The sequence below is a fragment of the Mirounga leonina genome, unplaced genomic scaffold (genome assembly GCF_011800145.1).
Source record: "Mirounga leonina isolate KUSES-001 unplaced genomic scaffold, KU_Mleo_1.0 Mir_101664, whole genome shotgun sequence".
In the NCBI taxonomy this organism is placed as follows: Eukaryota; Metazoa; Chordata; class Mammalia; order Carnivora; family Phocidae; genus Mirounga; species Mirounga leonina.
The window spans coordinates 5,552,718-5,565,096 of NW_023270175.1; the positions used below are offsets into that span (position 1 = coordinate 5,552,718).

The 12,379-nt window shown below is 46.0% G+C and overlaps 1 protein-coding gene across 4 annotated transcripts in view; it reads right to left on the minus strand.

Annotated features, from left to right (window-relative positions):
• Window positions 1-750: 750 nt before the first annotated feature.
• AMOT (angiomotin) overlaps window positions 751-12,379 on the minus strand; it is a 71,322-nt gene continuing 59,693 nt past the window's right edge. For all 4 annotated transcript variants that reach the window (XM_035007405.1, XM_035007387.1, XM_035007397.1 and 1 more), the window contains 4 exons: window positions 7,602-7,724; window positions 6,616-6,848; window positions 4,893-5,546; window positions 751-4,529 (listed from right to left, as the gene is read on the minus strand). In XM_035007405.1, the coding sequence (XP_034863296.1) occupies window positions 4,432-4,529; window positions 4,893-5,546; window positions 6,616-6,848; window positions 7,602-7,724 (1,108 nt within the window). In that variant the 3' untranslated portion in view covers window positions 751-4,431. The remainder of the gene's footprint in view (window positions 4,530-4,892; window positions 5,547-6,615; window positions 6,849-7,601; window positions 7,725-12,379) is intronic.

Here is a 12,379-nt window from a genome sequence, read left to right on the forward strand (position 1 = left end):
AAAAAAAGCTGTGGTTGACTTAATGCCATCTTTGTCCTGAAAAAGAGGAGTGGGCTTTCATACCTCGTGTGAGTTTCCAACACACTCATCATACATATGGAGGGAATGTAGGCCGACTTCATCATAACAAATCAAACTTAGAGTTTAATGAAGTCTATCTCCTCTTCCCATCCATTTTGCAACACCCATCCAGCCAATTTCACTGTAAAAAGTGTCATTTCAAAGCCCGTGGGGGGCTCTTACCCTCCCCAGTCAGGGTGGGACCCAGTGGTAAACGGGAGGTGCAGGGAGGGCAGTGTAAAGGCGGCTTTAACATTTTCGGTGAAAAAAAGCCAACTTGTTTGCGGTTTTGATTTGCTTTTAATAACAAGCTCCTTCAACCAAAACTGATGAATTGGCATAAGAACAAGGGTACAAAAGAAACATCAAGGGGGCCTTCCAAATTGCTAACTAAAGGATGAATTCTCTGCTTTGGGTGGCCATCATTTTATCCCTCGGAAACAGGAGATAAAAAGATGCAAAGCTTTTAATATATGCTGCCTGAATATAGAAAGGAACCAATTAGAGCATGTGGCCTGTGGTGTTGTCTTAATACTTTATAATCACATTCCATACTTTAAGCAAATGCAAATTGTCTTGCGCGCTGCCCTTGAAAGGCAATTTCACTGCATACTAAATTTGAAGTAATCACCGATACAGTGTAAATAAAGCCTCTGTTGGGTAAACACCAAAGCATTTTCCACGCGGCACTGCATTTTAAAATAGCTAACTTTATTGTCAGTGAAAAGATAGGCACAAAGTGGATTCAAACCTGCTTAACTTTATTGGAACTAGCTCAGTCGATTACAGAATGGGGTCTCAATCATTACGGAGCCACATACATTCCAAACAGAAGGTGCTTCTTCTCTAGCCATCTGCCAATGCCAGCTATCCATTTTATAAACACATGCCATTAATCACAAGGGAGGCCAGAAGGAGGTTTGATGATTCCATGTAACCCATCGTTGCTACTGGGAAAAAATAAACTCCCACCACTTGTCCTACTGATGATGACTGACACTTGGGAGATCTCTTTCCAAGGATCATGGCGGGCTGAAATGGATGGCAATTAGCCCATAGCTGATGCCTTCCTTTGAAAATATGTTCAGGAAGAATGCACACATTTGAAGTAACCCATTCCATATGTGAAATGAGCAATTGAGATAACAGGAGATTGTATGGCTAACAGACATGAAAATACCATTTATAAAAGTTAGTCCATATGTATGCACTTTAAGCTGCCGCATTATGAGTGTTTAGGCTGTTCATAAAAAGTAGTCTGCACAGTCAGTTTGCTCGTTTTCCAACTGTTGTACCCACCCAACTGTGTAACAAGAGAACACTTGGTGTTTCCTACGGCAGATGATGGCAGATATTTCAGGTTCCTGCTATCCTGTCATCCTGAAACTCGAAAGCAGCATGGAAAATAAATCCTTCATTGAAACAACAATCCAGATACATGATTTTAAAAGAATATTCAAGCTACTTTTATTTAATAAAAAATCATTAATAGGAGTTTTATATCAAGTAAAGTTCATTCTAATGAAGTTTTTCTGTACATGGGACATTGGGGTACAACTGACTTAAAAGGTCCCTAGAGACCACCAGGCAGTACACGTTTAAGACAACAAGGTCACCCTCCTGTCCTGAGGTGCCGGTAAAATGCATAGATAAGTGGGAGTCCAGAAAGATCCCCCAAATGTTTCATATCCACACAACTGTGGAAAGGTGACTAACTTGATGTTCCTCCCATAAACCTGAAATTTTAAAAGGACACCTAGTAGAGATATTCTGAAAAGGCTGAATCTACCTTCTTCGTAAACATAATACACTGACATGGACTTCTTCCATCCCTTAGATGTACGATGTTACTTTAGCAAATTACCTGGGAGTAAAAACTGAGCCAAAAAGGACTGCCTCTGGTATGAGGGGGCAGAGATGCGGCAGAAAGTTCAAGGTAGCACTCAGCCAAGAACTTCCTCCTTTCCCAAAAATACATGAGTCTAAAGAGATGGCTGCCACACAGTGTGGAATGTATGACATTTGTCACCTTACAGAATGTGATTAAAATCATGGCTCCCAGAGCTAGCAAAAATTCTGGCAATGTGTTATAACCACAAAAGGAGTAGATGAAAGGTTTCAATTTATTTGGATTTATTTATTTGGCTAGAAAGCAGCAGTCCCGAAGTTCGCTACTTGTGGCTTCTACTAGTTCAGGACTTTCCCCTTATGACTAAAGGGTAGTATGAACGAGGATTAACACAACTGCGCTTTTAATTTCTATTTGGGATTCACTTGATGACCGAAGACTAATGCGTAGGATGATCACTTCATTACTGAAATGGCAAGACTGGCGGAAAATCACATCACTCTCCCTCTTGTCTCTCCCTCTGCCCCACTGAATGATCCCTCTGGAAGAGAATTAGGAATGGCGCAAAAATACTGTTAAATAGGCCGCCATTCCTGTGGTCACAGAGGAACCCTGTAAGATGATCTGAGGCAGCCAATCCCATAGCAACAGAAGAAGAGAGGTCGATTTCTTCGGGGGGAGTTTCATGTGACTCGGTGTTGAAATGAGGACCAGGACAGGGAAGACCTTGCAAAAGGCACTGCAGGAGAGGCAAGGTAGGAAATCAGAACCCTGGACAAACTATTACTCAAGCCAGGGACGTTTTACAAAATCCGCATGCCCTGGTCCGTGAAGATGCCTTTCCTTAAAACGAGGCTTGCTGTAGATAAGGGTTTCCTGAAAGAAGCATGGTAATTCGGCAAAATGGAAAGCTGTGTTGTGTGATCTTGAAAAAGTCCCGTAACCTCTCTGGGTCTCAGATGCCTCATCACTCAACTGAGGGGGTAGTTCTCTACTGCTACAGCTCCTTCCAGCCACTATGCCTCACAACGTAATATAGCAGGCCTACTCTTCTATTAATCTGGTTTCTAACTAACACATCCCCGAACTTCTACCCCCCACCCTTACCTAACACCCCCCCCACTCCCCTCACCCTCCCATACCCCTGAAACCTGATCTTAATGACATTGTCTGCGGATCTGTCACCTTAATGAAGGGCAGAGAGGTGACACAGAGCAGGGACCCGTGGCAAAAAGCAGTCCTTTTGTGTCCCTGGAGGCAGCCCCATGGCAAAGCTTGGAGCCCTGGCCTCCTTGGTCCCTGTCCACATGTGCATTTCCTGCTGCTCTCCAAAGGTATTCCGAGATGGAGTCACTGGCAGCCAGAAGGGGTAACTAAGGGTACACCTGCAGCGCCCCTCTCCCCCCGGCTGCAGCATAGTACTTTGGGCTTCTGATGCTATTCCCTTGGAGGTGATAGTCAACGATGCCTTTTAAGACGTATGCTAAGAATTGGGGAAAACAAAAGGAGTTACTTCCAAGTAGCCACCAGAAAGTCAAAGCATTCGGCCCGTCACCGAAAATGCTTCCTCGTTTTGCCAACGATTGGAAATTTGAGACTGGTGACACAGCCAGTGAGTTTGTGCTGGAGAAGAAATAAACACTAAGCAGATTGGTCTCAGGAAAGGCAAGCGAGCTGTGTTCGTGGCCACACACAGCACCTCATGCAACTCTCCGTCAAGGCCTCTGATGGTCTAACTCCCTAAGAAAGAGGAAGTTGTCCATCACACAGCTAATTTACTCTCCTAGCATCTGAAAGCAATATATTAATTATCCAAATGCATAAATTACTCCAGAGTATATATATGAATGTATGAACCTCCACGAGGGAACCAAAAGAATCCACTTCCAAAGCACCACTGAAATGAAGATAAACACAATCTCCTGGCACAGGGCAGCTGGGAAATTGGGAAGGAAAATTAGCTCCAGCACCCTTCCACACCCCAATATTCCCTGCCTTTTCTCCAGCTTACACAGCTCCCAAAACTATTATTCCCTTTTGTGAGCCCGAGACGAGAGCTCTCTCTCTCTGGATGCTTGTCTAGATGGTAAGTATACAAAACAGCACACGTGCAAATTCTCTCCGACTTCCCACTTCTGAACTACATGTTACACACTGTCTTCCAAACGTACTGTGCTCTTCAATCAAAATGATCTGGAATATGGAAATGCGAAATAAAATTACGCACGTTGAAAACATTCATGTATATCCAGCTATCAACAGTCCAAGGATTTGTATAAATCCACACAATAACTTTAGAGCACATTCTGATTAATCGGTCTTTAGAGGTACTCTCTAAGTGTGTACCAGAGTAAACTGGAGTTTGTATGGTATTACTTAAGTACTACATCGTTTCAATAAAAAGTCCCTTTAAAAAACATCCCCCCCCAACCCTTGTCCTCACCCTCAAAATAAGAACAAACAAAAGGGAAAAATGATTAAAAGCACTCTCGCTGATAAACTGCAGCTCTCGAGAACGCCGTTTAGATGAGATATTCCACCATCTCCGCATCAGGCTCTTGTCCCAGGATCTGAATGGGAGCTTTTCTTTCCAGAGTATTGGAGTGGAAAACAGGGCCATCTAAATGGAAACAGGGGGTTAGAAAGCACTCAGGCACAAGGTAAAGACGCAGATTCCTAGAAATCGACAGCTTGGGAGCCATGAAGCCGATGGCGGATGGAGACTTGCCCGCCCGCCACCCCCTCCCCTTGTTCACCTGAGCATTTACTTCTGCTGGAAGAATGGCCTTGGCTCATCCCTGTTCCCATCCTGGTGTCCCAAGGAGCCATTGACAGACTCTGCCCTTGTGTCTAGTGATGGCTCCCCTTTAGCACACGACCAGCTCTGGCCAAATGACCAACAGTGTCTACGCAGCAGGGTGCCAACAAACAACCTGTAATTGAGGGCAGAGCCCAAAGCTGCCCCGGCATGGAGAATCATTACCTGTCTTATCCGGACTGCAGGTCAAACTTGGTACAGACAAACGACGCGACCCAGAACCGGCAGCTGGACTTGCAGAAGCCTCAGCCGGAGCCACAGCCGGAGCCGGAGCTGGAGCTGGAGGAGCAGCCGCAGCCGGAGCTGGACTTGGCGCTTGAGTCTGAGCCGGATCAGAAGCCTGAGACGCTGTCGGAGCCGGAGCCGGAGCCGGAGCAGCTGGAGCAACCTGAACAGCCGCGGCGGGAGCAACAGCAGCCGCCGCCGCCGCGGCAACGGCAGAGGCCGCGGCTGGAAGCTGAGCAGCGGCGGCTGGAGAAACGGCAGCAGCGAGAGCAGCAGCAGCAGCAGTTGCCGGAGATGGGGCGGCGGCGGCGGCGGCGGCGGCTGGAGCGGCGGCTCCCATGGTGGTGCTGTTGGTGGCAGCGGCAGCGCTGTTGGCGGCAGCGTTGGCAGTGATGGCGGCGGCGGCGGCCGGCGCGGGAACCGACACTGGAGCGACAGCTGCGGTTTTGCTCGGTTCGGTTCCCCGTTCCGTTTGGGTGCTGCAGTCTCGGCTGCCTGTCTTGGAGTGAGCCGAGAGCAGGGGAGTGGACGGCGGCACCGGCGACGGTGTGGAAGGGACAGACTCAGCGCGGTAGTCTCCACCCAGGAGAATACCTAGGAGGCAGAGAGGGAAAAGAGGTGAGAGAGGTACAGGCTCTTCAAACGCAGACCTCTGGTCGCCTCTTCTTCCTTGCAGGAGGTTCAGGAGAAACTTCCCCGGTGCCTCCAGAGAGCCCAGGAATCGGCTGGGCAGGCACCGTCCCTCCTGGTCCTCGTTCTCTACCCGAGCACAAGCTATGAAACCTTGAAATGTCCTGCGAATCTGTTGTGACTCCTTTTTCCGATGGCGACTGACCTCCAAGGAGCTTTCAGAATGCTTCTACTTGGTTCCACTTATTGCCAACATCATCCGTTACCGGATGGCTGGAAAGGATTGGGGGAAGAAGTCTGTGGTCACGGATGAGTGTCATGGTAATCGTGTAACCTAAGGTTCTAATCAGGACCGTGATCCCCAGAATACCTCCTCTACCCAAAAGGACGCTGCAACTCAGAGGGCCAAGAAAGGTATTAGAAGCAACGAAAAGACCTAAAATTAAAATACAAAGGGGCCTCTCGCAGGCTCTAAAAATGCGCCTCGTGATATCCACGATATTTCTGGGCTTTTGATCCGAGGGGAAGGAATGGACAGGAATGGAATGAAAAAGTACACTCAGTTCTCATCTCAGAACATTCTGGTAACAAAACCCTGCCACCCAGCTCCATTCAGCTCAACTAGAACTCTGAGTCCTCCTATTCTATGGGGGCAAAGAACAGAGAAAAATCTGGAAGTCTGACATTTTGACTGACGTGGAGGTCACGTGGGCTCTGGACAAAGACAAAAGGTCTCACATGGCAAGGCCAGATCTGAGAATTTTTTTTAAAGGAAACTGAAGTTGTCTTCCTTCCCACCCAAACAGAACTCAGAATTCTTATCTTCTGAGGCCTTGGCTTCAACCAGTGTTCTCTCAGTGAGACGTCAAGAGTGTGGAGGAGCTCCTCTCAGGAGGACAGAAACCCAACCTGGTATATCATCCTCTCTCTAGATTCCGGACCCTCACTCCTTTTCCTTGCCGAGTGGGCACATATCTAAGTCGGGGCTCCCTTTAAACACGTCACTCGCATCTTCTTTATTTACTGTCATTACCTAGGCTCCCCTTCCAATTCTTGTCATCCCGCTTCTCCTCCATGATGGGGGTGCCGGTCAGGGCGGAAGAATGTGAGAGCAAGCCTGACCCGGCGTTGGAAATGGACATCAGAGACTTTGCAGGTCGCATGGATGACAGCTGCTCTGTCTTACTCGGCTCCTTCCGGGAACGCTGCTGGAGTACTTTGATCATGGCATCCTTCTCAATGATCTGGGCATGGAGGGTCTTAATCCTAGGAGCCAAAGACAGAGAACGTATAAAAACGTTGTCGCCACCTCCATGTTCTGGTCTCATGGCCTGCTTGGACTTGAGCTTCCAGTATCTTTTCGACTGAGGAGTGGTTTACTTATTTCTGGGGCGTAAAGCAAGGGGCGGTGTGCTACGTTTCTTAAAATGCCTTTCTCCACGCCCAGATGAGTAGAGCAGAGCATCCAGGAGTTGTTGCTTAAACCTCAGGAGGCCAAAGTAAGGTCATGGTGGAAAAGAAGGCTGCAGATGAGAGAGTAGACTGATGTAGTGGGTGCCGAAGTGAGGAATCAGAGTCATTGGAACGACGTATTTAGTGAGAAGATGAGAACTACGAATGGGCCACAACTGCAGCTAATAAGTAAATGATCATGAGTTCATAAGAGGTATCAGGGGCCCTACGTCCAAGTTGGAATGGATATTCTCTTACTGTGCACTCTGCTGTATCACAGGGTTGAAGTCCAATGCTAGAAAGAATACCCCAGAGTGCAAATGCCAGCAATACAGTTCTGGCAGAGGGAAGATGGAAAGCAATTACCAAGGCCAATGGGGAAAGCAAGGTAAAGGTCATTGCATTTCAAATCCCAAGTAACAGGCTGGCAGGGGTGCAGGGGTCGGGGGAAGCTGCATTATCGGGTTTCCCGGTTGTGAATGAAGATGCCGCCTGCCCTTCCCTTCTGACCTATCTGGTCTCGATACCTTCTTCTCAGATCTACCAGGGTCCAGATCGGTATTTTACCTGCCCTCCATGTCAAGGCAGCGCTTGTTGGCCATCAAGATTTCTTCCTCCTCTTTCTGGATGCGAGCTTCCAGGGCCGTGTCATAGCTGGTGTTGGGAGAGTGGCTGATTACTGTTGTGTCCCTGGAAGGAAGATGGCAGTGATGATGATGACAAGGCAGCAAAACCAACGAATCCTATCGTCTCCCTCCCAAGTCAAAGGTATTGCTGGAAGACAGTCAAACTCATTAGGAATGGTTGGTTTCTGGACGACTTATTGAAAAGAACCTCCAAGGGGCGCCTGGGTGGCTCAGTCGTTAGGTGTCTGCCTTCGGCTCGGGTCATAATCCCAGGGTCCTGGGATTGAGCCCCGCATCGGGCTCCCTGCTTAGCGGGGAGTCTGCTTCTCCCTCTCCCCCTGCTTGTGTTCCCTCTCTGGCAATATCTCTATCAAATAAATAAATAAAATCTTTAAAAAAAAAAGAACCTCCAAGATAGGAAGGTGCAGCTTTCAGAGCTAGAAGAGGTTTTTGGCATGAGTACAGTTGCAAAAGTCAACGAGGGATTCTACGAGAGGTGCACAGGCTTGCCTTCAGGACTAGACAGATGGCCTCCCAAAGCCTTCTGGCAGAGTTCCTTCGAGGTTTTAGATCATGGCCAGGTAATAGGAAGATATTTATATTTCCACCTCATATTGTTATTTATATTACACATAAGATAGTATCGATTTCCACTTTATTCTCATGACAGTTATAAACGGGAAAAGGCTAGACTTTGCTGAAAGACAGAGAATGTACTACTAGACAGCTCTTGCTATAGATGTAGAACAACTACACTGACTGCTAGACACAAACTATAGACACGTCAACATCGAAGGTCAGATAGAGCATGCGAGCTGAGTGAGAAGCAGGGCCTTTGAATCAGTGCCACTTCATTCCTATCTGACCTACATCAGAAACATTCTAGTGCCAAATCGAAAAGTCTCTTCCCCAACTACACGACTGTTCTCTTGCCAGAGTCCCAACTGCACGAGGCACCATCCTGTTTCATTTGAAAGTGTCTCAGGCCATTAACTCAAAGACTAATTAATAAGTAGTAAAGTGTGTGTGTGTGTGTGTGTGTGTGTGTGTGTGTGTGAGAGAGAGAGAGAGAGAGAGAGAGAGAGAGAGAGAGAGAAGGAGAAGGAGAGGAGGAGGAGGACATGGTGCTGGGGAGAGGGTCTAGCCCATGGGTGGCTGATGTCTAAACAGCACAAGTCAAAGATATATGGGAATCCTATATCGTCCTGATAAATGAGGTCATGCATCTTTCTTTAGTTTATTTAGAACTAGCGGTAGAAAAAAGAGGGAAAGGAATGAAGAAAACTGGATCTTCCTTGAATCACTTGGAGGGAAAAAAAAGGGATTAGGAAGAATATTGATGTAATTATATGGGTCTTCAAGGAAAGCCAACAATAGACCAAGAAAACAATGAACTGGCACAGCTTCATTATACTTCCTTTGAGAACGAGGATCTGTGGGAGAATTTTCTGCTGGCAGCTAGCTGTGTTCTCTTAGCTTAGAGATTGTGACCAGTGCAGATGGGAAGGAAAGGGCAGGGGAATGAAGAGGCAGAGAATTGGTATTAAAGTTAGGGAAATCGGGTGAGTTTTTACAAAACTACTGTTTCCCCAAATGCTTGCACTTTTATATGCAAGGCTGAAACAATGTATTTGAGTGGTGAAATAATTGGGAGAGCAAGAAGGACGAGGACTGCAGTGGCTCTCATCAGTTGCTAAATTCAAAATATTTTAGCATCTCAGAATTCCACACTTGACTCTGGTGAGTTCACCTGCTTCCGGTCCTACGAGGAATGGCTCTTGTGTTCCAAGGTACCCAAGGGGAAATGGCACTGTGTAATGTCTGACTATAGACCACACCAGGGTCAAATCTCACTTTCCCAAGTACTCTGCCACTAACAAATGCTATGAGCTCAGGAAATCAGTTAACTTCTCTAAAGCTCAGTCTCCTCATATGCAAGATAGAAATCATCATCATAACCTTTATCTCGTGGCATTCTGGGGGGATGATGTAAAAGACACAGTGCCAGGCACTGGCACTGTAAAAACACTCAACAAAGTTACCTGTTATTTAAGAAAGAAAAGTACCTAGGTAGAAGGAGGGTAATAAACAAGAGAGGATGACTTTAGAGAATTCCAGCTCAGGGATTCTATCGTGGAGCCAATTCCTGCAGTGCACAGTTCCAAGGGGAAGGCTGCTTCAGAGCCAGGCCTCTCTAAAGAGTGCACGGTGTCTATGGACACTGGGGACACGAGCGTACGGTTTGTCACTGGGGGAGCCGGGCCACTTTCGTTGCATAAAAGATCATTTCGGGGACTCAGAGCCCTGCCAGCTAATTGACATGGACACTGTGAGCTCCTAAGGAATGGAGACTGAAAATGTGGGGTGCTTAGTGAATTCCTACAGAGCTGCCAGGACGGCCTTCAACATCAATCTTCCTTCTAGAAGACTGGGGCTACTAAGCCAATGGCTCAGGCAAAAGCAAGCAAGCACAGTGTTGGAAGGAGCAACCTGACCTAACTTCCAATATTCCGAGATGACCCTTAGGCACATCTGGAGTGAGCTGCTGGCTTGAAAACACCACCTGTGTACTCCAAAATGTAGATCCCTGAATTTGACATCCTACATCTAAATTCTTAAGTAAAGGAGTTTCTGGCGACTCTCCCCCTCTGGTCATCTCTCTCCTTCCTTTGTCCGATGAAGTTATCCCCATCACACTGCTTACACTGCTTTCTCGAATGTCACCCCTGATTTCCTCATTAAAACATCTAGTGTTTTAAACTTTTAAACTTCAAATCCATCTTTTCCTATCGGTAGCATCTGTTTGTTTATTTAATATGTGAACTCGACCGTGAGTGGAGCACTGTGTTTGAAGTTACTGCGATGCTAAAAAGTGGCTAGACATGCATAAGACTAGTCCCTGATGGCAGGAGACTTGCAAGGCGAGGCACAAAAAAAAAAAAAAAAAAAAGACAGGTAAATAATTAATTATTACAGAAGCAAGTCTGAATTTTATTCCAATAGGCACTGAAAATCATTAGAGCTTTTTGAAGGGAGTGAAATGATCCAAGCTGTGCTTTAGAAAGACAGCATTATCTCTGGCCGAAATACAATGGACTTGGGCAAAGCAGTCAGAATGGTTATTGTAATAATCCCAGCCAGAGATACTGAAATCATGAACCAATGCAACAGCAAGGGGAATGGAACAGGCCATAGGAGGCAACTTGGAGACTGTTTAAATGTGGCTGTTGGAGAGAGGGAAGAATGCATGAGAACTTTGTTGTTTCTAAGTCAAATGACTAGAAAAGATGGCACACCACTCATTTTCTGTGCTAGGAAAGTAAGGAGAGATCTTTGGGAAAGCATTATAATGGGTCTTCATTTTAGTTACATCAGAGTTAACATGTCTTATGAATAGACATATGACAATATCCAAATTGTTGACAAGTCTAACTTTAATCTAAGGGATGTCAGACTTACTATTTGAAGCTGTAACAGAGAACAAGATAACTAAGACAGAAGGTAGAACGAAGAGACAGCTGAGGACGGAAACTGAGGAAAGCCTACCGAGGAGGAACAGGTAGGCATGTATAATGTGTGTGAGCAGCTTCTAACCTCTGCTTTCCCCTTCCTTCCTTCTTTCCCAGATTTACATCACCCAAAATAAAAGCAAAACATTGCACATTTGAAGAAGGGAAATGCAAACTTGTAAATGGCATGGCTGATCGGGTTTGTTACCTTTTTATATCCTTTTGCTGCTATTCAGAAATATATTCACCATTTGTGAACTTCAATCTGCATTGACAAATCCGTTCTTCTAGGATGAACTACTCGGTAATAATTTCCCTCATCTATATTAAGCATCTAGAGAATCTCTAGGAGCACAACAACATGGAGTTGTAATCTGGGCCATATTATTGTAATTATTTATAGTATTTTTTAAAAAAAATTATTTATTTGAGAGAGAGAGAAAGCATGAGAGAGGGGAGGGTCAGAGGGAGAAGCAGACTCCCCGCGGAGCAGGGAGCCCGATGTGGGACTCGATCCTGGGACTCCAGGATCATGACCTGAGCTGAAGGCAATGGCTTAACCAACTGAGCCACCCAGGCGCCCCTATTTATAGTATTTTTAAGAGACTAAATAATAAGCCTCAAATAGTACCTCTTGAACAGTTCATAATCCCTATTACACCATCTTGAAATCATCGTATCTGGGGCGCCTGGGTGGCTCAGTTGTTAAGTGTCTGCCTTCGGCTCAGGTCATGGTCCCGGAGTCCTGGGATCGAGCCCCTCATTGGGCTCCTTGCTCGCTGGGAAGCCTGCTTCTCCCTCTCCCACTCCCCCTGCTTGTGTTCCTGCTCTCGCTGTCTCTCTCTGTCAAATAAATAAAATCTTAAAAAAAAAAAAAAAAGAAAAAAAAAAAGAAATCATCTTATCTGGGAAGCAGCAGAGGATAGTGGTGGAAGTGTCAAAATGTCATTTTCAATCCCAGTTCTTCTTTTTAGTAACTGTGTGTGATCTTGGACAAATTATTTAACCTGTCTTTGCTTCAGTTTCCTCATCTGTACAATAGATAATAATACTTATCTCAAAGAATTATTGTGAGGATAAGCAATAATTGTAAAGTACTTAGCAGAGTACCTTATATAGAAAAGACTACATGTGGGCACCTGGGTGGCTCAGTTGGTTAAGCGACTGCCTTCGGCTCAGGTCATGATCCCCGAGTCCCGCGATCGAGTCC